The sequence below is a fragment of the Schistocerca gregaria genome, chromosome 1 (genome assembly GCF_023897955.1).
Source record: "Schistocerca gregaria isolate iqSchGreg1 chromosome 1, iqSchGreg1.2, whole genome shotgun sequence".
NCBI lineage: Eukaryota > Metazoa > Arthropoda > Insecta > Orthoptera > Acrididae > Schistocerca > Schistocerca gregaria.
The window spans coordinates 799,791,377-799,817,482 of NC_064920.1; the positions used below are offsets into that span (position 1 = coordinate 799,791,377).

The 26,106-nt window shown below is 43.0% G+C and overlaps 1 protein-coding gene across 1 annotated transcript in view; it reads right to left on the reverse strand.

Moving 5' to 3' along the window:
• The window catches only part of LOC126274544 (uncharacterized), a 173,854-nt gene that overhangs the window by 89,295 nt on the left and 58,453 nt on the right, over positions 1–26,106 (reverse strand). The window contains exon 6 of the mRNA XM_049977126.1: positions 14,113–14,410. Within this exon, the coding sequence (XP_049833083.1) occupies positions 14,113–14,410 (298 nt within the window). The remainder of the gene's footprint in view (positions 1–14,112; positions 14,411–26,106) is intronic.

Here is a 26,106-nt window from a genome sequence, read left to right on the forward strand (position 1 = left end):
CATTTCCATAATATTGTCCTCAAGTCCATCGCCCTTGTATAGACCCTCTATATACTCCTTCCACCTTTCTGCTTTCCCTTCTTTGGTTAGAACTGGATTTTCATCTGATCTCTTGATGCTTATACAAGTGGCTCTCTTTTCTCCAAAGGTCTCTTTAATTTTCCTGTAGGCAGTATCTATCTTACCCCTAGTGAGATAAGCCTCTACGTCCTTACATTTGTCCTCTAGCCATCCCTGCTTAGCCATTTTGCACTTCCTGTCGATCTCATTTTTGAGACGTCTGTATTCCTTTTTGCCTGCTTCATTTACTGCATTTTTATATTTTCTCCTTTCATCAATTAAATTCAATATTTCTTCTGTTACCCAAGGATTTCTACTAGCCTTCATCTTTTTACCTACTTGATCCTCTGCTTCCTTCACTACTTCATCCCTGAAAGCTACCCATTCTTCTTCTACTGTATTTCTTTTCCTCATTCCTGTCAATTGCTCCCTTGTGCTCTCCCTGAAACTCTGTACAACCTCTGGTTCTTTTAGTTTATCCAGGTCCCATCTCCTTAAAATCCCTCGTTTTTGCAGTTTCTTTAGTTTTAATCTACTGGTCATAACCAATAGATTGTGGTCAGAGTCCACATCTGCCCCTGGAAATGTCTTACAATTTAAAACCTGGTTCCTAAATCTCTGTCTTACCATTACATAATCTATCTGAAACCTGTCAGTATCTCCAGGCTTCTTCCATGTATACAGCCTTCTTTTGTGGTTTTTGAACCAAGGGTTAGCTATGATTAAGTTGTGCTCTGTGCAAAATTCTACCAGACGGCTTCTTCTTTCATTTCTTTGCCCCAGTCCATATTCACCTAGTACGTTTCCTTCTCTCCCTTTTCCTACTACCGAAATCCAGTCACCCATGACTATTAAATTTTCGTCACCCTTCACTATCTGAATAATGTCTTTTATTTGATCATACATTTCTTCAATTTCTTCGTCATCTGCAGAGCTAGTTGGCATATAAACTTGTACTACTGTAGTTGGTGTGGGCTTCGTATCTATCTTGGCCACAATAATGCGTTCACTATGCTGTTTGTAGTAGCTTCTTGTTCCTCCTGCCACCGCACTTCACTTATTCCCACTATATCTAACTTTAACCTATCCATTTCCTCTTTTTAAATTTTCTAACCTACCTGCCCGATTAAGGGATCTGACATTCCACGCTCCGATCCGTAGAACGCCAATTTTCTTTCTCCTGATAACGATATCCTCTTGAGTAGTCCCCGCCCGGAGATCCGAATACAGGAATTTTGCTAATGGGAATAAATATATTATCAATAGAATCGATTCCGAAGATTGAACAGTTGTTGTGGCTTTCTGTCAAGTTCGGACTCCACGCTGGCGTCTTCAAGTTGCCTCATGATATGGTTGTCCAACTACTATAACCATTGAGCAATGGGACCCGCAACCAAGTTATTACTGAAAGTTTTCAGGATGGAAAGGGGTTGAGGGAACTACTTAAGCAGGTGATTGTGCGTAACGCGTCCCCACGTTAATTGAATGACTTACATTATTAATATTTACTATCAAAAACAGGCTTGATCACAAATTATTTATTCCGGTGATCGGTTTCGACCACAACTGTGGTCACCTTCTGACCAATCAGTAGTGATTTACCACCAGTAGGAGGTTCTTAGTCATTGGTCTGAAGATGACAACAGTTGTTGCCGAAACCGGTCACCGGAGTAAATATAATTTGTTATCAAGACTGTTTTTGATAGTAAATATTTGTAACTACATTGATCACTGTTAACTCGTACAATGTATTCAAAAGTAAATAAGCATTATTGGTTCAAATGGCTCTGAGCATTATGGGACTTTACATCTGAGGTCATCAGTCCCCTAGAACTTAGAACTACTTCAACCTAACTAACCTAAGGACACTACGCACATCCATGCCTGAGGCAGGATTCAAAGCTGCGACCATAGCAGTCGCGTGGTTCCGAACAAGCATTATTAGTGGGTGCAGGGGGATAATGAACCCTTGACTAAATTAATTGAATGTGTGCGAACATCCAGCCTGGCTCTTGAGCTAAAGGTGTCGGAAACATTTTGGGGGGAGTTAGACCCGAAGACAGGTCGCGGATGACGTTTGCCAAGAAACCTACAACTTTGGTCGAACTTAGTATATTAGCATCAGAAACTGAGAAGCTGTCGTACGCTGACAGTCAGCGAGTAAGCTCTCAAATTAGGGGTGGACAACAGAATTATTGTTTGCTCCAGGGCGAGGTGGCGCGACCGATAATTTCCAAATCAAAAGTATGTTTTCCTTGTCGCCAAGAAGGTCATCTTGTGCGCGACTCCACGTATGATCGGAAGAAGGAAAATAATAGTTGAAGGTGTTGGAAGGAGGGTAGAAATAAGCAAGTTAGGATTCCCAAGCGTTTTCGCCGAATAGTGGGAGTTACGGGCACCCAGTTGCCTTTCGTGTGCGCCCAGCTGAATCACGAACCGGCTGTTCTCTGCTGGTTTCGGGTAGTGCCATATCATGAAAAAGTTTATTTAAATAACCGCTACCAGTCACAAAATTTGTTACTACTGTATTATTTATTGAGCAACATGTTTCGGGGAATACCCCATCTTCAGGCTCAAAGGCCTTACAAAAACATATTTTAACATTAAAGTCATATTAAAGCCTTTTATAAGAGCTGTTGGTGTCCTGTGGAGGAAGAGAAATCTCAGTAAGGGCGATGTCACTTTGGAAGTTGCACTGATGTTTGTATGAAAATGTTTTGTAATGGTCACTCACTTCGTTCTTCAGGCGTCGCAGTCTCGTTGTGCTGGGATGAGGCGTTTCCATTCCCGTGGTTCTCTTGGTGTCCTTGGTCACTGGTCACAAGTAATCACTGACGTAACGGTAACTTGGAAACACGATCGCAACAGCAAGTTTTTTTTGCGGTGGACAAGATGGCGGTCGAGAGTACAGCTGATTTCGATTTGACTATCGATCTGTCGATCTATGTGCTGTCGGATGTTTACATGCCTTCTGCGCGTCTTGTTATCGTATTACAGATGTGGGTTGACGAAATACATAACAAAATTGAGCACCTGTTACAATATTCTTATACAAATGATGATATAAACTATTTATTTTACGTATTTCTAAGCTATTGCTGGGGTTAAAGCCAAACGATTGTCATGTTATGTATCTTTTATTCTAAGAGTACTGTAGTGAAATTGGAAAAGAAATGTGAATTTTTGAAGTCTGTCATTTCATTTAGGATCTCGTTATTCCCATTGTGGCCATGGATGAATATTTCCATTTCTTCCAAGCGGGTTTTAAAATTTCGTCCCGTTCCGTCCCCGCTTTAAAGAACACATTAACTGTTTCAGACTTGGCAAACCACATAAATCAGCAATAGCGAAACATATAAACGAAACTGGACACAGTGTCACAATAGACAACGATCTGAAAGTACTGCATAATTTAGAAAAGAGTTGGAAAATGGACATCTTGGAAGAAATGGAAATATTCATCCATGGCCACAAGGGGAATAACGAGATCCTAAATGAAATGACAGACTTCAAAAATTCACATTTCTTTTCCAATTTCACTACAGTACTCTTAGAATAAAAGATACATAACATGACAATCGTTTGGCTTTAACCCCAGCAATAGCTTAGAAATACGTAAAATAAATAGTTTATATCATCATTTGTGTAAGAATATTGTAACAGGTGCTCAATTTTGTTATGTATTTCGTCAACCCACATCTGTAATACGATAACAAGACGCGCAGAAGGCATGTAAACATCGGACAGCACATAGATCGACAGATCGATAGTCAAATCGAAATCAGCTGTACTCTCGACCGCCATCTTGTCCACCGCAAAAAAAACTTGCTGTTGCGATTGTGTTTCCAAGTTACCGTTACGTCAGTGAATACTTGTGACCAGTGACCAAGGACACCAAGAGAACCACGGGAATGGAAACGCCTCATCCCAGCACAACGAGACTGCGACGCCTGAAGAACGAAGTGAGTGACCATTACAAAATATTTTCATACAAACATCAGTGCAACTTCCAAAGTGACATCGCCCTTACTGAGATTTCTCTTCCTCCACAGGACACCAACAGCTCTTATAAAAGGCTTTAATATGACTTTAATGTTAAAATATGTTTTTGTAAGGCCTTTGAGCCTGAAGATGGGGTATTCCCCGAAACATGTTGCTCAATAAATAATACAGTAGTAACAAATTTTGTGACTGGTAGCGGTTATTTAAATAAACTTTTTCATAATTTTTGGATACAGTCACGGTCGAAATATAGTCATAATGGCTTTAAAGTGCCATATCAGATGTGGACTATCAGTGGTTTTTGGAATTTCCACATTATGTCGCTTGGGTCCCCTGTGTCAGTCGTTCTAGGTTTGTCGCTCAGTCAACGGATTAAAGTTGGAGATAGTGGGGGAGTGTTCGGCTAGTGTGGGCATAGGAAGTTTTATTTGGTCGTTTCGATTCGTTCTTTCGTACACTTCGTCCGACCCAGTGTTCGTGCGCGACCGCATCTGGTAGTCTTCAGTCTAACGATTGTCGCGCTGGAGAGTACTAGAAAACACGCAACCGTAAATCTCACTGTCGATCCAAGAGAGGCTTAATCGCTTGTTGTCGCTCCACATAAAGGTTTCATATACTCTTGTATCGACTGAGATGCAGTAACTGTGAACTCACACGCCGCAGCAAAATTTATTAGTACAGAGACTCAGTAATACGATGAAACGCACATCGAAAACTAAAAATAAGCGGTGGGTATCCATTCTTTTCGTATAACAAAAGAAAGTCACATCTGAGCTGTGACACTAAACGTGAAGTGCCCTTGTGTTTCTCTTTACAGCTTTAAGAAAAGTTCTTTCCACATATCGACTGAAAATTGTTAAGGCGCCTATGAATCGCGTGTATCAAATCCACTGTGCTACTGACCGGGATTTGTGTGAAGATCATTCAAAATCTACAGAGTGCTTACGGGGAATCTTGAGGGACCTATACACCTATAGCTTATCTATATAGTTATCCGCCCAAGTCAGTATCTTTACGATTACCTGACCTGTAGATATTTAGTTTACATTTAATTTTCTTCTTAGTTCCGTTGTGAGTTATGTCAGATCTGGTGTTCTGTTCAGTGTTTCTACGATAAAGTGACGGTGCCTGACAGAAAAATAATAGCCGCTATTTTCTGCATAGTTACAGCTGTGTTACTTCTATGACTGTTTCATAAAAGCGAATGGAACGTTGTTTATTTTCTTCACTAAGCTTTTTGAATTGTTTCAGTCTCCAGAACATTGTACGCCACTGTTTTTTTCTTTTTTTACACTATTAGAATGTGAGCATCAAAGTTCACGGAGATACAGGTAGCCGTCAATAAAAGCTAAAAGCTCATGTTTTTTCATGGATGTCGTGAGGACAAGGGGTTGAGGTTCAGATGACTTGGGACGACAAGACCCTGCGAGCTATACAATTACCGGAGAGAACTGCGCAGTTTATCGTCACGGAATACTCGCGTGCTGGAGAATGGGCTGCCTGAACTGCGCAGTTGTCTCTGGTATTTGGACGATTTATCGGACAGATATGGCGTCAGGTACGATAAACTGAAGGTATATATATGTCGCACCATAGTCACGTGGCTTTGGGGGTGAGATATGTCGGGGACAAAAATTCTGTTCTGTGCATCTGAATGTCCACACCACAGCTATTCTTACTCAGGCACGGCATTGAATTAGAAGTAATGAGCCGAATTCGCCACAAAATGTACACCAAAAAAATATTTTTCAATTATGTGTTGTAGAACATAAATTATCAGGAAGTACTTCGAAAATTTTTCACATGTCGATAGTGGGTTCCATGTGGTTCCCAAGTCGTGCAGCTACCGTAAACCATAAAATTACCAAATATGCAGCAACCAGTCGCAAAATCATGTTTTATTTACTCACTTTTGCAAATCGATTTCGACTGGTTAACAGCCATCATCGGTGGTTTCAACCAATATGTGACCTGAGTAGTAATACTGTATTAAGCAGAGATCAAACATAAAGTGATTTTATTTTTGACCTCTGCTTAAGACAGTACTACTACTCAGGGCACATACTCGTTGAAAGCACCGATGATGGCTGTTAATCAGTTCAAATCAGTTGAAATCGATTCACTTTTGCAAATCGATTTCAACTGATCAACAAGTATCATCGGTGCTTTCAACCAATATGTGACCTGAGTAGTAATACTGTTTGACTAGAGGTCAAACATAAAGTGACTTTATGTTTGACCTCTGCATAAGACAGAACTACTACTCAGGGCACATACTGGTTGAGAGCATCGATGATGGCTGTTAATCAGTTGAAATCGATTTGCAAAAGTGAATAAATAAAACATGATTTTGCAACTGGTTACTGCATATTTGGTAATTTTTCACATGGATTTGAACAATGACGGTTATCCAGAATGAAATTTTGTTTTCATGCTGGTTACCATTTTTAATGAAATACGGTGACAGCGTTTTCTCTGAAACAATAGCAGAAAAGTAGTATTTGTAATACAAACTGCTCTGCAAAACTTAAGGATGAGACAATTAAAGTAACATAACGTATTAACGACTCCATGGAAATGAATAACCAGCCGCTGTGGCCGAGCCGTTCTATGCGCTTCAGTCCGGAACCGCGCTGCTGCTACGGTCACAGGTTAGAACCCTGCCACGGGCATGGATGTGTGTGATGTCCTTAGGTTATTTTGGTTTAAGGAGTTCTAAGTCTAGGGGACTGATGGCCTCAGATGCTAAATCCCATTGTTCTCAGAGCCATTTGAACCTTTTTTAGGAAATTAATGAAAATATGGTAGCATGTTGCCAGAGTCGTGCACGGGATGTTGCCCGTCACATGGCGTGAGGTTAGTGTGACTATAGCGCCAAATGGGGCTGGCTCCGCAACGCGAAGCAGTAGAAGGAACGGGAAAAATAGCGCGAGCGTTTGTTATGTTTGTGTGTGTGTGTGTCAGTCATCGAACATTTACGGTGTACTGTGGTGATGTTCTCTTTACATGTTACGGAGACAATATTTGGGTGGGTTCACATGGGGTGAAATCATCGAGAAAATATAAGGACAAAGAGTGACACGCAGGATTTCGGAACTGCTCACAGTACTGCTTCACGTTCATGGGGAGGGAATGGTATGCCCCTCTACACAAACCCTTTACCAAACTTGTAGCCAGCATGGGAGCACATTCCAGCGCATGGATCGCCATCCTTGGTGATCACAAAATCCATTAAGAACCATATACCGCCGTTTGTAACGTTCTGGTGACCATCATGTATCGCGGTGACTTCAGTGAAACTATTCTCTTTGAATAAAAGTGTCATTTCTGTTCGTCTTACTGCTTATTTCATTCAGCTGCCTTCTGTACTATACTGTAATAATTTTTTCTCTGTATGGTCCCTGTTTGAACGAAGTACACTATGTGATCAAAACTATATTGAAACCTGGCTAAAAATGACTTACAAGTCCGTGGCGTACTCCATTGGTAATGCTGGGATTCATATGGTGTTGGCCCATCCTCAGCCTTGATGACAGCTTCCACTCTCGCAGGCGTACGTTCAATTTATGTGCTGGAAGGTTTCTTGGGAAGTGGCAGCCCATTCTTCACGGAGTGCTGCACTGAGGAGAGGTATCGATGTCGGTCGGTGAGGCCTGGCACGAAGTCGGAGTTCCAAAACATCCCAAAGGGTTCTATACGATTCAGGTCATCACTCTGTGCAGGCCAACCCATTACAGGGATGTTAGTGCTGTGTAACCACTCCGCCATAAGTCGTGCATTATGAACAGGTGCACGATCGTGTTGAAAGATGGGATCGCTATCCCCGAATTGCTCTTCAAAAGCGGCAAGCAAGAAGGTGCTTAAAACATCAGTGTAAGCCTGTGTTGTGATAGTGCCACGCAAAACTGCAAGGGGTGCAAAACCCCTCCATGAGAAACACGACCACACCATAACACAACCACCTCCGAATTTTGCTGTTGGCACGTTCAGCGGGCATTCGCTATACGCACACCCTGCCATCGGATCGCGACATTGTCTATTGTGATTCGTCGCTCCATACAACGTTTTTCCACTGTTAAATCGTCCAATGTTTACCCTCCTTACACCAAACGCGGTGTCGTTTGGCATTTACCGGCATGATGTGTGGCTTATGAGCAGCCGCTCGACTATGAAATCCAAGTTACCTCACCTCCTACCTAACTGTCATAGTACTTGCAGTGGATCCTGATGCAGTCTGGAATTCTTGTGTGTGGTGGTCTTGATAGATGTCTGCCTATTACACATTACGACCCTCCTCAACTCTCGGCGGTCTCTGTCAGTCAACAGACGAGGTCGGCCTGTACGCTTTTGTGCTGTACGTGTCCCTTCACGTTTCCACTTCACTATTATATCGGAAACAATGGACCTAGCGATGTTTAGGAGTGTGTAAATCTCGCACACAGACGTATGACAGAAGTGTCACCCAATCACCTGACCACGTTCGAAGTCCGTCAGTTCTGCTCTCCCACTATGTCTAATGACTACTGAGGTCGCTGTTATGAAGTACCTGGCAGTAGCTGGCAGCAGGTGGCAGTACAATGCACCTAATATCAAAAACGTATTTTTTGGGGGTGTCCGGATACTTTTGATCACATAGTGTACGTCACTATGCAATGACACATCATCTTTAAGTTTTGCACACCATTATACACAGTTGATTGTTGGGATGTTTAAGGGGGACTAAACATACACAGGATGTAAGGGGAATAAGTGCAGATATATTTATACATGGTACGTTAAAATGTACCCACTCTAGTGTGTCAGTTGCATTTTCCTCTGCATCGAACAGTCTTCCCGCTAGCACATCACATAATTTACTGCCTGATGTTTTCTGCACACTCGTAACTGTATCACTAAGTGAACTACGTCTGTCAGTATAGATTAACTGTTTTGCATCGACGCGTCTATACTTCAACACCTGATCTGCTGCCCAGAGGAAATTAAGGATTTCCTTGTAGGCACTGCCGTCTGCGGTAGCCGAGCGGTTCTAGGCGCTTCAGTCTTAAACCTCGTGACCGCTACGGTCACAGGTTCTAATCCTGCCTCGGGCATGGATGTGTGTGATGGCCTTAGGTTAGTTAGGTTTAAGTGGTTCTAAGTTCTAGGGGACTGATGACCTCAGATGTTAAGTCCCATAGTGCTGAGAGCCATTTTAACCATATTTTCGTAGGCACTAACCAATCTAAACACATACTACTCCTAATAGGCGTAATTATTAGTCTACAAATTAAGTAAATACCGATATAATGCTATTAGTGCAATGTCCTCAGTCGCCAGTAAAAATATCTGAACTTGTAACAGGCCGCGCTGTTAGAGGCGTAATGTCACTGATTGCGAGGCCCTCCCACCGGAGGTTCGAGTCATCCCTCGGGCATGGGTGTGTGTGTTTTGTTAGATGACAAATGTAAGGATGTAGAGGCTTATCTCACTAGGGGTAAGATAGATACAGCCTACAGGAAAATTAAAGACACCTTTGGAGATAAGAGAACCACTTGTATGAATATTAAGAGCTCAGATGGAAACCCAGTTCTAACCAAAGAAGGGAAAGCAGAAAGGTGGAAGGGGTATATAGAGGGTCTATACAAGGGCGGTGAACTTGAGGACAATATTATGGAAATGGAAGAGGATGTAGATTGAGATGAAATGGGAGATACGATACTGCGTGAAGAGTTTGACAGAGCACTGAAAGACCTGAGTCGAAACAAGGCCCCTGGAGTAGACAACATTCCATTGGAACTACTGACGGCCTTGGGAGAGCCAGTCCTGACAAAACTCTACCATCTGGTGAGCAAGATGTATGAGACAGGCGAAATACCCTCAGACTTCAAGAAGAATATAATAATTCCAATCCCTTACTAACGCGAATTCTTTACAGACGAATGGAAAAACTAGTAGCAGCCGACCTCGGGGAAGATCAGTTTGGATTCCTTAGAAATGTTGGAACACGTGAGGTAATACTGACCCTACGACTTATCTTAGAAGCTAGATTAAGGAAGGGCAAGCCTACGTTTCTAGCATTTGTAGACTTAGAGAAACCTTTTGACAATGTCGACTGGAATACTTTCTTTCAAATTCTGAAGGTGGCAGGGGTAAAATACAGGGAGCGAAAGGCTATTTACAATTTGTACAGAAACCAGATGGCAGTTATAAGAGTCGAGGGACATGAAAGGGAAGCAGTGGTTGGGAAGGGAGTGAGACAGGGCTGTAGTCTATCCCCGATGTTATTCAATCTGTATATTGAGCAAGCAGTGAAGGAAACAAAAGAAAAATTCGGAGTAGGTATTAAAGTCCATGGAGAAGAAATAAAAACTTTGAGGTTCGCCGATGACATCGTAATTCTGTCAGAGACAGCAAAGGACATGGAAGAGCAGTTGAACGGAATGGATAGTGTCTTGAAAGGAGGATATAAGATGACCATGAACAAAAGCAAAACGAGGATAATGAAATGTAGTCGAATTAAGTCGGGTGATGCTGAGGGAATTAGATTAGGAAGTGAGACACTTAAAGTAGTAAAGGAGTTTTGCTATTTGGGGATCAAAATAACTGATGATGGTCGAAGTAGAGAGGATATAAACTGGCAATGGCCAGGAAAGCGTTTCTGAAGAACATCGAGTATAGATTTAAGTGTCAGGAAGTCATTTCTAAAAGTATTTGTATGGAATGTAGCCATGTATGGAAGTGAATCATGGACGATAAATAGTTTGGACAAGAAGAGAATAGAAGCTTTCGAAATGTGGTGCTACAGAAGAATGCTGAAGATTAGATGGGTAGATTACATAACTAATGAGGAAGTATTGAATCGGATTGGGGAGAAGAGGAATTTGTGGCACAACGTGACCAGAAGAGGGGATCGGTTGGTAGGACATGTTCTGAGGCATCAAGGGATCACCAATTTAGTATTGGAAGGCAGCGTCGAGGGTAAAAATCGTAGAGGGAGACCAAGAGATGAATACACTAAGCAGATTCAGAAGGATGTAGGTTGCAGTAGGTACTGGGAGATGAAGAAGCTTGCACAGGATAGAATAGCATGGAGAGCTGCATCAAACCAGTTTCAGGACTGAAGACCACAACAACATCAACAACAACAACAGGTTAGTTGTAGTGTGTAAGACTAGGGACCGATGACCTCAGCAGTTAGGACCGTTAGTAATTCACACACATTAGTACTTGTAACAGTTACACCCTGCATATATGAAGGTAAACCAGAACTCTAAAGTGCATATCTTAAGAGCTAAGAGGACTTGTTCAGTACACTAGGCGAGACTTATTTCATTATAGTGGGATTAGCCGAGCGGTTTAAGGCGCTGCAGTCAAGGGCTGTGCGGCTGGTCCCGGCCGAGGTTCGAGTCCTCCCTCGGGCATGGGTGTGTGTGTTTGTCCTTAGGATAATTTAGGTTAAGTAGTGTGTGAACTTAGGGACTGATGACCTTAGCAGTTAAGTCCCATAAGATTTCACACACATTTGAACATTTTCTAAGGTATGCACTGTAGCGCCCTTGTTTACTAGGCATCTTTTCTTATTTTCGTCCATACTACCTCCACCCAAAATATTGAAAGCAAAGAGCTTGGATCAGAAGACATGTGTTTCGCAGCATCAAGATGAACAAGTGCTCATAGCTCTTAAGGTTCGCATCTTAGAGCCTCTGTTTATTAGGTTTTTTTCTTGTTTTGGTCCATACTATCACGTCTGACTATTTGTCGGTAGAGTTCTGGTCCACTCTACATACAGGCAACATTCTGTACCAGTGATCGGCTTCTGTAGTATTCCATGTATGAATCTCAATCTCCGTGCATTGGAGGAACAAGATAAAAGATTAAACGTACCAATATTAGTACAGATAATAATATTTTTAAATCTTGGGAAGTGTGTACTAATCAGAGAGGTTAAATTATGTCATTGACTAATTACTTATGTATGTGAATAAAACGGAGAAAGAAATGATATTACGAAATGCAAATGACATTATGTGTTTTATTATTCCCAGTTTCTCACAAGTTCGTTGCTTGGTAATGGTGTTAGCTTAATAGAGTACGTTTCCTGGAAAAAGATGTTGTTGGTTGAGATGTATTTTCATGTGTTTTGCAAACTGTGTGTTAGAGAGAACTGCGAAAGTACCTTTTTTTTAGACATAAAAAATGAAGATGGCCGGCCGTTGTGGCCGAGCGGTTCTAGGCTCTTCAGTCCTGAACCGCGCGACCGCTACGGTGGCAGGTTCGAATCGTGCCTCGGGGATGGATGTGTGCGATGTCCTTAGGTTAGGTTTAAGTAGCTCTAAGTTCTAGGGGACTTATGACCTCAGATGTTAAGTCCCCTAGTGCTCAGAGCCATTTGAGATGAAGAGGAGAAAAAGAAAAATTGGGAGGACTCTTCGTCACTGGAGATTTGGAAGAAATTCGCAGCAGGTGACGTTCTTTTCGAGAAACACTATTGAGAAAATTTAGTGAGCCTGCAGTTGAAGCTGATTGCCGAGTGATTCTACTGGCACCAACATGCATTGCCAGTAAGGAGCTCGAAGATAAGATACGAGTAATTGCGGCTCGTACAGACAACATACAGACATGATTCTTCAGTTTCTCCCGGCGTATTTGTTGCTCGAACAGTCCACGCGCCCGTTGGACACTATGAACCGGCAGTATACCCGTGGACTGTTCGAGCAGCATACAGACAGTTTTTCCTTGTCTGTCAATGGAACAGGAAAGGAAATGACAAGTAGTTCAAATGGTTCAAATGGCTCTGAGCACTATGGGACTTAACATCTGTGGTCATCAGTCCCCTAGAACTTAGAACTACTTAAACCTAAATAACCTAAGGACGTCACACACATCCATGCCCGAGGCAGGATTCGAACCTGCGACCGTAGCAGTCTCGTGGTGCCGGACTGAGCGACTAGAACCGCTAGACCACGGCGGCCGGCCCCTAACACATTATGTGGTTAAAATATTAGGACGCACTACTCGAAAAATTCCGAGAAAAATCGATCCAAAGTTTCTTAGGTGCCTTATGAGTACAAAATGTTAGTCCATTGCCGAGCCGCCGTCTGGCCTAGAAGGTTAGCAGTCGAACCCTTACGGCAGAGGTGTAAGGTTCGATTACTCCCCTGGCACTTTTTTTCTTCTTCTGTTGCTTGCAAAATTTCAGCGCATTGTTACAGGAGAATCGTGAAATTAATTCCCGGGAAGACTGTATAAACATTTATTCTATGATTCACCATCAGTTATCGTCACCAATATTCCGAGACATGATTCAATATGCCTGGTTTGCCTCAAAATTATCAAAAATTTCATAACATTTTCGTAAATGTTAATGGAGCATATTTTTGTATAGATTTATTGCAAACGCCCTGTGATTGTAAAAAATCTGCTTTTATATGAAGCGCAGGATTTCGCAAAAATTATTGCTTTGTTTGTTTTTACGATAATTAACACTGTGGTTCTTGTTTATAATTATTATATGTATAAAAAATTGAATGTTTCCCTATCTAATTTGTTATTCTGATTAAAAACCCAATGATTCTCCTTATATATTTTACAATGAAAAATGGAAAACCCACCGTCATGAATTGTGTTGTTGTTGGACAAAAAGAAATTAATTTTTATTCAATAATGTAACTAATTTGATAAGGATAATGTACGTTTGGGAAACTTTCTGAATAATTGGTGGAATAACAAAAGAAAATGAAACAGAACAAAAAAAAGTGGCAGAGGAGGAATAGATCAGGAGACCTCCGGCGTAAGAGTCCGAGCCTAAACATCTATGCCAGACGGCGGCTCGGCAATGGAGTAACATTTTATACTCATAAAGCACCTAAGAAACTTTGGATCGAATTTTTCCGGGATTTTCCGGGTAGTGCGTGCTAACATTTTAACCACGTGAGGTGTTAGGGGTCGTCTTCCACCACACAAAATTTCCGACAAATCTCCGACCCCACGCTCGTGCCGTCTCCTTGTCAGTGTAGGTGACAAGGTACTGTATACGAGCGTGTTGGAGCGTTCTTATGTGGAGCGGCCCACCTGGGAGCCGGGGCGTGAGCGGCGGCGTGCAGTTGCAGAGCTGGTAGAGGCGGTGCGCGCGGCAGCTGGCGACGCAGGCGCCCCGCGAGTAGACGGGGTAAAGCGGCGGCGGCCGGTCGGCGACTTCACCGGGCAGGCGGCAGCCGCGCCGCGCCGCGACCATCCTGCCCACGGCCGGCTCGAAGCGCGCTTCGCGCACCCGCACCACGTGCAGGTGGCGCACGCCGCGGGCCGGCACCACGGCGCGCGCCACCGTCGTCGTCAGGTGCGGCACCTCGTCCCGAGGGTGCACGAACACCTGCCATTTCGAAAATACTGTGGAATGCCAGACACAGGAGCTTCATGGTTCCCCTGTAATATACACTACTGGCTATTAAAATTGCCACACCAAGAAGAAATGCAGATGATAAACGGGTATTCATTGGACAAATATATTATACTAGAAGTGACATGTGATTACATTTACACGCAATTTGGTTGCATAGATCCTGAGAAATCAGTACCCAGAACAGCCACCTTGGGCCGTAATAACGGCCTTGATATGCCTGGGCTTTGAGTCAAACAGAGCTTGGATGGCGTGTACAGGTACAGCTGTCCATGCAGCTTCAACACGATACCACAGACCATCAAGAGTAGTGACTGGCGTATTGTCACGAGCCAGTTGCTCGGCCACCATTGGCCAGACGTTTTCAATTGGTGAGAGATCTGGAGAATGTGCTGGCCAGGGCAGCAGTCGAACATTTTCTGTATCCAGAAAGGGCCGTACAGGACCTGCAACATGCGGTCGTGCATTATCCTGCTGAAATTTAGGGTTTAGCAGGGATCGAATGTAGGGTAGAGCAACGGGTCGTAACACATCTGAAACGTAACTTCCACTGTTCAAAGTGCCGTCAATGCCAACAAGAGGTGACCGAGATGTGTAACCAATGGCACCCCATACCGTCACGGTCGGTGATACCCCAGTATGACGATGAAGAATACACGCTTCCAATGTACGTTCACCGCCATGTCGCCAAATACGGATGCGACCAACATGATGCTGTAAACAGAACCTGGATTCATCCGAAAAAATGACGTTTTGCCATTCGTGTACCCAGGTTCGTCGTTGAGGACACCATCGCAGGCACTCCTGCCTGTGATGCAGCGTCAAGGGTAACCGCAGCCATGGTCTACGAGCTCATAGACCTTGCTGTTGCAAACGTCATCGAACTATTCGTGCAGATGGTTGTTGTCTTGCAAACATCCCCATCTGTTGACTCAGGAATCGAGACGTGGCTGCACGATCCGTTGATCCGTTACAGCCATGCGGATAAGATGCCATTCATCTCGACTGCTAGAGATACGAGGCCGTTGGGATCCAGCACGGCATTCCGTATTACCCTCATGAACCCACTGATTCCACATTCTGTTAACAGTCATTGGATCTCGACCAACGCGGGCAGCAATGTCGCGATACGATAAACCGCAATCGCGATAGGCTATAATCCGACCTTTATCAAAGTCGGAAACGTGATGTTATGCATTTCTCCTCGTTACACGAGGCATCACAACAACGTTTCACCAGGCAACGCCGGTCAACAGCTGTTTGTGTGTGAGAAATCGGTTGGAAACGTTCCTTATGTCAACACGTTGTGGGTGTCGCCACCAGCGCCAACCTTGTGTGAATGCTCTGAAAGCCTAGTTATTTGCATATGACAGCATCTTGTTCCTGGCGGATAAATTTCACCCTGTAGCACGTCATCTTCGTGGTGTTGCAATTTTAGTGGCATGTAGTGTACATGACAGAAGACAGAGTATGAATGTCAATCACAGAGCAACAGCCACTCACAATTTCATGAAATGTGTGTACTTCATGGTTATATTAGTGGTCCTATATCAGTTATGCTCAGGGCCGTATTTAGGATCGGGAGATCCCTAGCCGGAACGTCACGGCAATTGAAAGAGAGAGATAACGAGAGGGATTTATGTGTATATGATAAATCCCTTACCTCGAAAATTTCCTTCCGCATACCTTCTCTGTGTTACCACGTATGACGTGTCACTGATCTCATTTGTACACGCGAGGTACCTAATTGTTTCCACCGCCCTGAGGGGAATGCGTAAGTTCTGGATTATGTTCACCAACCTGCAGTCTTCTGTACTCGTTGTCCTGTGCGCAGAAAACAGGACGTAGGTCATGATTCAGTTGTGTTGAGGCAGTCAGTAAACTGTTAGCGAAGAACTGGTATTGTATAAATAACTAAATTTTGAATTGGTTTGTTTAAACGGGATGGCACTCGCTTTTTGTTAACAGAACACGAGAAACTGCACAATTACGGTCCACTTTATGAATCAATCAAAATTTGCATCTTCACAATTTCACAGAGAGTAAACAAAATAATGAAATGCATGTTTGCATGGTTACTATCAAACTTGTTCTCAATTTCATGTCCAAAAACCAGAGATTGCCAATTACGTTCTTAACCAATATCGACTCCTGCAGACATGTCTGTCTTCCGAGACTGCCGATCGAGCTCTTACGTTTACAAACCGGAGACTGCTAAGTAAGTCTTAACTGGTATCGACTGCGGGAGACAACGTGTCTGTCCACCGAGACTGCCCGTCGTGATCTGATCTGACAGCCGAACCACCTCGCTCACCGTCCAAGTTAGGCGCTTGCCGAAGCTCTCCGAAGTGTTTCTTCTGCCTTTTCGTTTACCCGTTGTTTATTATTCTCCTAGTAATTAACATAATTGGAATAATGGAACGATAGCCTGCTACTGAGACATGCTTTTGTATGAAAAGCAAGTAAATTCACTGTTTAGTTTTTCTAATATTAATAATGGTAGTTTATCATTTTGGCGCGCTATTCCGAATACAGTAGCCAATTGCAGAGAACGATCACAAATTCGGCGGTCTGTCTCACGATACACGTACCCGACAAGCCACCTGTCACCGGTACCTCACATCATATTACGTCATCTTCCCACTACTGCCTTCTCAACTGCTCTAAGAAAAGCTTCTTGTTGCTGATTATGATGGTTGTAAAGGCAGAAATATTACAACCTGTGGTACGAGCTCTACTAAATGGAAATTTTGTGATAACTGTTCTGTAAAAACCTCATTTTGGAGCAACTTTAGGGTAGAGTTAAAGCCTATTGCGTAGCATTTAAGGTTTACAGTTTAATTGTATAAAACTTCACTGTTTATGATTTAATGAAGTGCTATTGGAAAATGAAGACAATTTGACATCGTCAAGTTATTCAGACTTGTTCCTTCTCGCCTTTTCCCCTTACTCTGTGGGATCCGTTTTGTTGAGTGGGTTTTCGCAGTCCTTTACTGGTGCCTCCACTGGCCCCGGGACGGAAGCTGTGTACCCTGTCTGTCTGCGTCTAGTGCAAATCTCATATTGAAGTGGGAGAACGATTCCTAAATGTTTGCCTAGCGTGTTTCTGACTTGGATACCTGCCCGGTATTCACCTAGTTGGATGTGGGAAAGCGCCTAAAACACATACAGACTGGCCAGCTCATCAGTCGTCGTCGTTAATCCGTGAGGCATGTTCAATATGTGGCAGGCTCGCCTTCCCGAATTCCGGAAGCGGCATACTAACACGCTCGGCTGTCTCAGTGGGTCATCAATTTATTCAATAAGATTCATTAATATCGCTATCAACAACTGGTTTTCAAAGTAAGAACAAAATTTAGAGAATCATGTCTATCCAAATACCTGTCTTCCAATTTTAAAAACGGCTTATTTTAACTATAAGCAAGCATGTTTCTTAGGTGAATGCAAGATAACGGAAGGAATATACAAGCAAACTTCACCTGTAATTAACTCAAATACAATAATTTCCAAGCAGTCAGCCTTAAAATAAGTGTTTTAAGTATTCTTATAAGCTAAAAGCTTTCTATATTTAATTCGTAGTAACGAAGCAACTTCCAGTGTATTAATAACGTAGAGGACTTAAAATGTCAATTTCATTATTGACTGAAGCCATGAACGTTGTGCCTCTCTTCTAATGTGGAGATCTTAAACCTCTGTTTGATTAGCTTCACTTCCGAAAATGATTATTTCCACTGTTGTACGTGATCAAAAGTGGCAGATACATTCGTAGAGCGATCTTGATACAATGAAAGCTATCTTTCAAGTATTATGGATCCTGGTTTAAATGAAATGAGGTATGGAGCAAAATAATTTTACCCGAAAGCGACATCATTTCCTAACTGACGGTTCAGATACTCTTCCTGCCAAGCTGATTTACGTATTCCGTCATGTTCCTAAATCCCTCCAGGCAAATGCCGGGATGGTTCCTTCTCAAGTGCACGTCCGATTTCCTTCCCCATCTTTGTAACAAACCCAGCTTGTTACCCGCCTCCAATCTTTCTGCATTTAAAACTCCAAAACTCCGTCCAACATGTTTTGAAAAGTCTTAGTCGTTTTACCTGGTGGAGAGCAACGCATTTGACAGGATGCCACTCGTAATTTGGTGTTAGTTACATGGTATATGTAACTCGCTGTGGGCGAGTGGTAATAATATTTTGGCTTACCAGTGTACGTTTTTGACACCTCTGAAACTTTTCTAAAGGTGCTCGTCCTAGTCATATTCTTGCAGAGTTTTTGTGTTGACGATTTCTTCTTCTTCTAGTGTTCAACCCTGAAGTTGGTTTGCATCAGAGCGCCATTCCTCTCTTCTGTGTGCTTTCCTCTTCATTTCCGCTTATGTGTTACATCGAACGTCATTCATGATCTGTTGCATGTATGATATCCTTGGTCGCCCCCACCGATTCTTTCCCTCAATAGCTGCTTCTGCTATTGTTCCTATGATGTTACTGTGGCGTAGGCTGTGCCCTACAAGTTTGTCTGTTCTTGTTTGGATGTGCCTCCACAGAGATCTGGTTTCAAGTTCTCTTCTAAGCACCTCTTGATTTATTACTTTGTTTCTCTCCAGCTGTTCTTCATCATCCTTCTACAGCACCACATCTCCAGGGCCTCTAGCCGTCTTCTCTCTTCTCTTCCAATTGTCCAAGTTTCACATGCGTATAGGGCCCACTCCAAACGAAAGCTTCCTTATTTTCAGATTGATGTTCTTGCTGGTGAGTAAGTTCCTCCTCCGATTAAATGCAATTTTGTCCTTTAGTATTCTGCACGCAATTTCTTTCCGGCTTCTACCATCCCCTATGGTTTTGCTTCCCAGGCAAGTAAATTTCTCTATCACTTCCAGCTCCTCTCTTCCAATTCTCGTTCTCCGAGGTTCATATTCTGCTCCTGTACTGCATACCATCGCTTTAGTATTTTTCTTGTTTATTCTCTTTTTATATTGATTGCAGAGAATCCCTTACATTGTTCTGAGGACTTCCTCTAGACCTTCTTTTGTCTCCGTGCCTATAGCAATTTCATCTGCATAACGTAGCATGTCTATCTTCTGCCCATTAATTTTGATCACCACTTCAGTAGTTTCTCGAACTTGGTCTATAGCTTCCTGGATGCAAGCGTTGAATATAAGAGGAAAAAGAGCACATCCTTCTCTTACATCCTTTATAAGATCTACTTCTTGTTCCTGGTGACAGTTCCTAGTCATTGTCACCTCATTCTTATAGAAACTGAGTATCACACGGATGTCTTTGTACTTTGTTCCACATTTCCTCCGCTCTCTGAACATCTCTTGCCAGATAATTATCAAATTCATTTTCTAGGTCTACAAAGGCAATATAAGTTGGTTTATTTTTCTGTAATGGCTATTCGATAAGGAGTGTGAGTGCCAGAATCGCTACTCTTGTTCCCAATCCTCTTCTGAAACCAAACTGATCTTCACTCAGCATATCCTCCACCTTCTCTTCTGAAATATTTTCATGAGAATTTTTGATGCATATGATATTAGGCTTAAAGTTCGGTACTGTTCTCATTTTGTAGCTGCTGACTTCTTCGGTATTGGAACTACGATGCATTTTTGGAAGTCTGTCGGTATCTCTCCTGCGTAATAGATGGACCTAATAAGTTGAAGCAGCATCGTTTTCATGCAGTCACCAGCATTCTTTATTAGTTCTGCAGGGGTTCATCAATACCTGTTGCTTTGTTGTTAGAGCTTTGTTTAATTCTTCTTGCAGAATGTCATCTCCCTTGTCATCATCGTCTACTTGCTCTTCTCTTCCTATCACTTCCTCCGAAAGAGGTGTTCCGGCACACAACTCCTCTATGCATTCTTCCCATCTCTTCACCATGTCTGCACCAAACTGCATTTTCCCCTCTTTATTTTCTATTGCACCTGAGAGTGTCGTTTTACTTTTGTTAAACAATCGATTTGCTGTTCTGTAGGGTAAATCAGTTCTTCAGTTTTGCATGTTTTCTTCCACTTCCCTGCACATTTCCTCGAGAAAATTTTCTTTTGCTTTCCTAGCTTCTCCATTGACTAAATTCCTTAGTTTTCTGTATACAGCTTTTCCTAGTTCATCATTTGCGTTTTTATATAATCTCCTGTTGTCTATAAGCTCAATAATATCTGCTGTAATATATTTCCTCTTGTTTTTGAGTTTAGTTTTTCCAACTATCTTTTCTGCTGCTTTGTACACTCCTGGAAATTGAAATAAGAACACCGTGAATTCATTGTCCCAGGAAGGGGTAACTTTATTGACACATTCCTGGGGTCAGATAAATCACATGATCACACTGACAGAACTACAGGCACATAGACACAGGCAACAGAGCATGCACAATGTCGGCACTAGTACAGTGTATATCCACCTTTCGCAGCAATGCAGGCTGCTATTCTCCCATGGAGACGATCGTAGAGATGCTGGATGTAGTCCTGTGGAACGGCTTGCCATGCCATTTCCACCTGGCGCCTCAGCTGGACCAGCGTTCGTGCTGGAAGTGCAGACTGCGTGAGACGACGCTTCATCCAGTCCCAAACATGCTCAATGGGGGACAGATCCGGAGATCTTGCTGGCCAGGGTAGTTGACTTACACCTTCTAGAGCACGTTGGGTGGCACGGGATACATGCGGACGTGCATTGTCCTGTTGGAACAGCAAGTTCCCTTGCCGGTCTAGGAATGGTAGAACGATGGGTTCGATGACGGTTTGGATGTACCGTGCACTATTCAGTGTCCCCTCGACGATCACCAGAGGTGTACGGCCAGTGTAGGAGATTGCTCCCCACACCATGATGCCGGGTGTTGGCCCTGTGTGCCTCGGTCGTATGCAGTCCTGATTGTGGCGCTCACCTGCACGGCGCCAAACACGCATTCGACCATCATTGGCACCAAGGCAGAAGCGACTCTCATCGCTGAAGACGACACGTCTCCATTCGTCCCTCCATTCACGCCTGTCGCGACACCACTGGAGGCGGGCTGCGCACGATGTTGGGGCGTGAGCGGAAGACGGCCTAACGGTGTGCGGGACCGTAGCCCAGCTTCATGGAGACGGTTGTGAATGGTCCTCGCCGATACCCCAGGAGCAACAGTGTCCCTAATTTGCTGGGAAGTGGCGGTGCGGTCCCCTACGGCACTGCGTAGGATCCTACGGTCTTGTCGTGCATCCGTGCGTCGCTGCGGTCCGGTCCCAGGTCGACGGGCACGTGCACCTTCCGCCGACCACTGGCGACAACATCGATGTACTGTGGAGACCTCACGCCCCACGTGTTGAGAAATTCGGCGGTACGTCCACCCGGCCTCCCGCATGCCCACTATACGCCCTCGCTCAAAGTCCGTCAACTGCACATACGGTTCACGTCCACGCTGTCGCGGGATGCTACCAGTGTTAAAGACTGCGATGGAGCTCCGTATGCCACGGCAAACTGGCTGACACTGACGGCGGCGGTGCACAAATGCTGCGCAGCTAGCGCCATTCGACGGCCAACACCGCGGTTCCTGGTGTGTCCGCTATGACGTGCGTGTGATCATTGCTTGTACAGCCCTCTCGCAGTGTCCGGAGCAAGTATGGTGGGTCTGACACACCGGTGTCAATGTGTTCTTTTTTCCATTTCCAGGAGTGTATATACCGCATTTAATTTGATCGCAGTCTTTATTTACTCCACCATGTTGAAAATTTTTAGCTAGGTTGGCTGTTTCGTGAGCATTGCGCTTTGCCAGTCCCTCAGTTTTCAGTTTTTCTAGTTCCCATGTAAGTTTTACTGGCTTCTTCAAACATTTGAATCCGAGTGAACTTTTCGTTAAGAGAGGTTACGGTCACTGCCTATGTCTGGAGGTGGATAGCACCTGCAACCTCTTACCTGGTTCCTAAAACGTACTTCCACCAGAATTTAATCAAACTGTTGTCTCCTCAGGTCTCCAGGGGCCTTCCGTGTGTATCTTCTTCGTTTGTGATGTTGGGAAAGTGTCTTTGCATCAACTAATTGGTGCCTCGAGCAGAACTCGATTAGTCGATCTCCTCTTTCATTTCTTCTTCCAAGTCCATATTTGTCATCAGCTCCTTCCTCCGATTCTTCACCCACAACCGCATTCCAGCCCCCATGGTAATCAGATTTCCATTTCCCATAACATTTCTCATCGCATTACTTATTTATTTGTATATTTCGTTAACGACTGCATCTTCTACTTGGGATGTTGATTTGTATATTTGTAATGTCACAGTGTCCATTGGTTTGGTTTCAAGTATGCAAGTATGACTAGTATTATTCGACAGCTTGACACCTGAGCCATAATTTTTCCTCAAAATTATTCCACCTTCTCCCATTCCTAGTCTACCTTGGTCAGTTCCGGTGTGAATGACTCTGTATTCTTCAGACCAGAAATCACCTCGTTGTGGCCATCTCATCTCCGATATGCCTAGGATATCGATTTCCAGTCGTTCCATTTCATGTTTTAGATTTTCACGCTTTATATTGTGAATCATTCATACAATAGTTTTAGCTAGTACAAGTTTCCCGACATGTTTTAAAGTGCGTGTGCATCACGCGTCCCAGAATAGAGACTTTACGAAAAGTCGTTTTCTCGATTAATCCGTTAATAACAGCACGTTAAAACACTAAGAAGTAAAAAAGTTGCACTTTCTTGTCACGGGATACTGGGATAGTATCACTTTTACTGTGACTGAATGTAGTCGTAATGCTAGTCAGGCAGAGTTATATCGCCGCGAGTGATTAGCCGAACAGTCTAAGGCGCTGCAGTCATGGACTGTGCGTCTGATCCCGGAGGAGGTTCGAGTCCTGCCTCGGGCAAGGGTGTGTGTGTTTGTCCTTAGGATAATTTAGGTTAAATAGTGTGTAAGCTTAGGGACAGATGACCTTAGCAGTTAAGTCCCATAACATTTCACACACATTTGAACAAGAGTTATATCCTTACAAAGACGCACCTTCTGGACGGATGTTTTCTCGTGTTGTTGTGACGCTACAGGAAACACGAAGTTTCAACTCAAGGCAACACAATAGTCCTAGAATTTAATATATGGAGCCGCCAAAATTACTGTTCTCATTTCTGTTGGAATGATTCCATACGACGGCTTTAGCAGAAGACTGTCAAATTTTAAACCAGTGTACATTGCATTTAAAGACGTCATCTGTTCCGTCTTGTTATGTGCGCTTTCGCCAAGAATTGCATGCGCATGCGTTCGAGAATCGTATACTACAGTTCTGTCTGTGGCTACAGCAGCAAATTCTCGCCAGCGAAAACTTCTTTTCCGATTTTTTTTATTATTATTATTATTTTACCGTTGTATGTTCCTTCTCAAGCAAACGACAGATAAGTACAAGGAATATGCATTACTATTCCAGCGAAACTCCACATTGGCTTAGATGGGTAGAATATCTGCATCAATGGAGAGATAATGTCTGATGACGGGTGCTTGTTACTTCAGTTATTGGCCTTTATTTCATCAACAGTAACCTAACCGACAGGTAGACGCCATCTTTCTTACGTGATCTCTTTCTCGTCTTCTGGAAGAAGTGACGCTAAGATTCGAGATGCTTACGTGGTACCAGTGCGATGGATATCCAACACGTAATGCCTTGCAGTTGTATCGTGTTCGTAGCCAAAGGTATCCAGCCAGATTGATTGGTCGTGGGGGAGCGGAGGATTGGTCTGCTCGGTCTCCAGACTTTACTCCTCTGGACTTTTTCTGTGGGAATGCATGAAAAACTTTCTCTATCGAAACATTCCACCTATTCCAGACAACATAAAGGAACGTAATTCATTTCAGCAGGCAACATTCCTTCAATGTGTCCGTGTTCATGGTCACTACTTTGAGCACCTGTGACTTCTCTACCCCTTTTTTGCCTACAAAGTATTACGGTAGTACGCAATGATACTAAATATTCTATTTTTTTGTTTCTTATTAATTTGAATGTTGTGCTTACGCGAATACGGAAGACGTTTTGAGTAGCTTTTGAGGAGAGGAATAAATTGCCGAATAAAAAATATAGGGTGTAGTTTAAAAGTGACATACTGCTGTTCATATATTCGTGACGAACAAAGATACAATAAAAGAAATCATAATGATTAATGTGGCCCTTGTAGTTATTTATTTGATATGATTTTTTATTGTTCTTCTGAACCAGAAGTTATCTGCGGTTTTCACGGTAAATGGGACACCCTTGCACATCTCACTGCAAAGGAGCGCTGTCACCGACACTGTTAACGTTGGAAATGTTATAAACAATAATCCTCTGTAAGGTTTCGACGGTCAAGTTATCATAGAATTTCCTGTTTCGTGTAGTACGCAAACGATGGTGTTGACACAATTAACAATTCCAATATTTGCTGTGGAGCTGACGCTCACGGGCTGGTTGGGAAATGTGTACACTGGAATATCCAAACACTTTTGGGCTGTTCATCAGCAAATTTCATGTTTCTGTCAATGATTATGTAATTAGCTCTCGAAAATACCAGAAACAAGTGTAAGGTTCTAGTAGCATGTTTGATCAAAATTTCTTTCGTTTACCCGTGGGTAATATATTTATGTCTGTCATCACTATTGAAAATAAAATGTTGTGTGAATCAGAATAATCAGTCATCAAAGCCGCAGTATGGGGTGTTATCTCCCTAATATAAGCACATAAAATAGACTGAGGTGAAAAATTCACACACACACACACACATCTTATATCGCCTCATTCACACATGTAACATTACTGGTATCTATGCTAATTTCTGTAGCAGTGTTTATTTTTCGCATAACGAAAACTGCATACTTATGTATTGGAGACAGTAGTTGCGACGCCGTGCGATTTTCCGTTCCACGCATGAAGAGTGAAGATCAGATTTGGTGCTTCCATTTGTATCACTTTATACTTTCAACTTAAATTCGAGATGCTCGTAGAAAGTAATATCATCTTCTGCAAACTGTTATAGTCACATTTTTCAGTGAGAACAAAGCGATTTCGCTAAAATCTGTATGAGGTGAAAAATTACTCTGTACTCTTAAGATTCACATCAACCAGCTTAGGTAAGCAGGTAAATTAGAGGCTTTTCTGACACACACACACACACACACACACACACACACACACACACACACACACACACACACACACACATACCGACGTTTAGAAGGCCCAACGACTATTTCGTTCTGCCTTATAAAGAAAGGGATGTGACATGGTTAAGCAATTTAAAATCCAAGTACAGATAGGGGATGTAAGAAGGATATCTAATGACGAATGGATTATATGCATAATTGATGGACAGATAAAATTGACAGACACTTTTCATTGTTATAAGTAAGATTCCAAGTAATTCTGAAGCGACCAACGTATTCTCAAGACAAAGGACAACTGGATGAGAACTTCAGAATATGTTTTATTTTCCAGACCCCAGCATGCAAGGCCTTTCTCGGGAAAGCTAACGGTGGCTAGAATTGGCTATGAATGCCTATCTTCGTTATACCTGTGACACTTGACTCATTGATCATATTTCGGCATCATATCCGCAGATTTCCTGATTGCGTGCAGACAAGCGCAGAGATTTCAATAACCTGGGTCTTCTCAACTGTCTTTTCAATGAACACTGTCCTTCATAGCTCTCCTTGACCTTACCGCTGTTGTTTGAACAACATAGCAGAAACG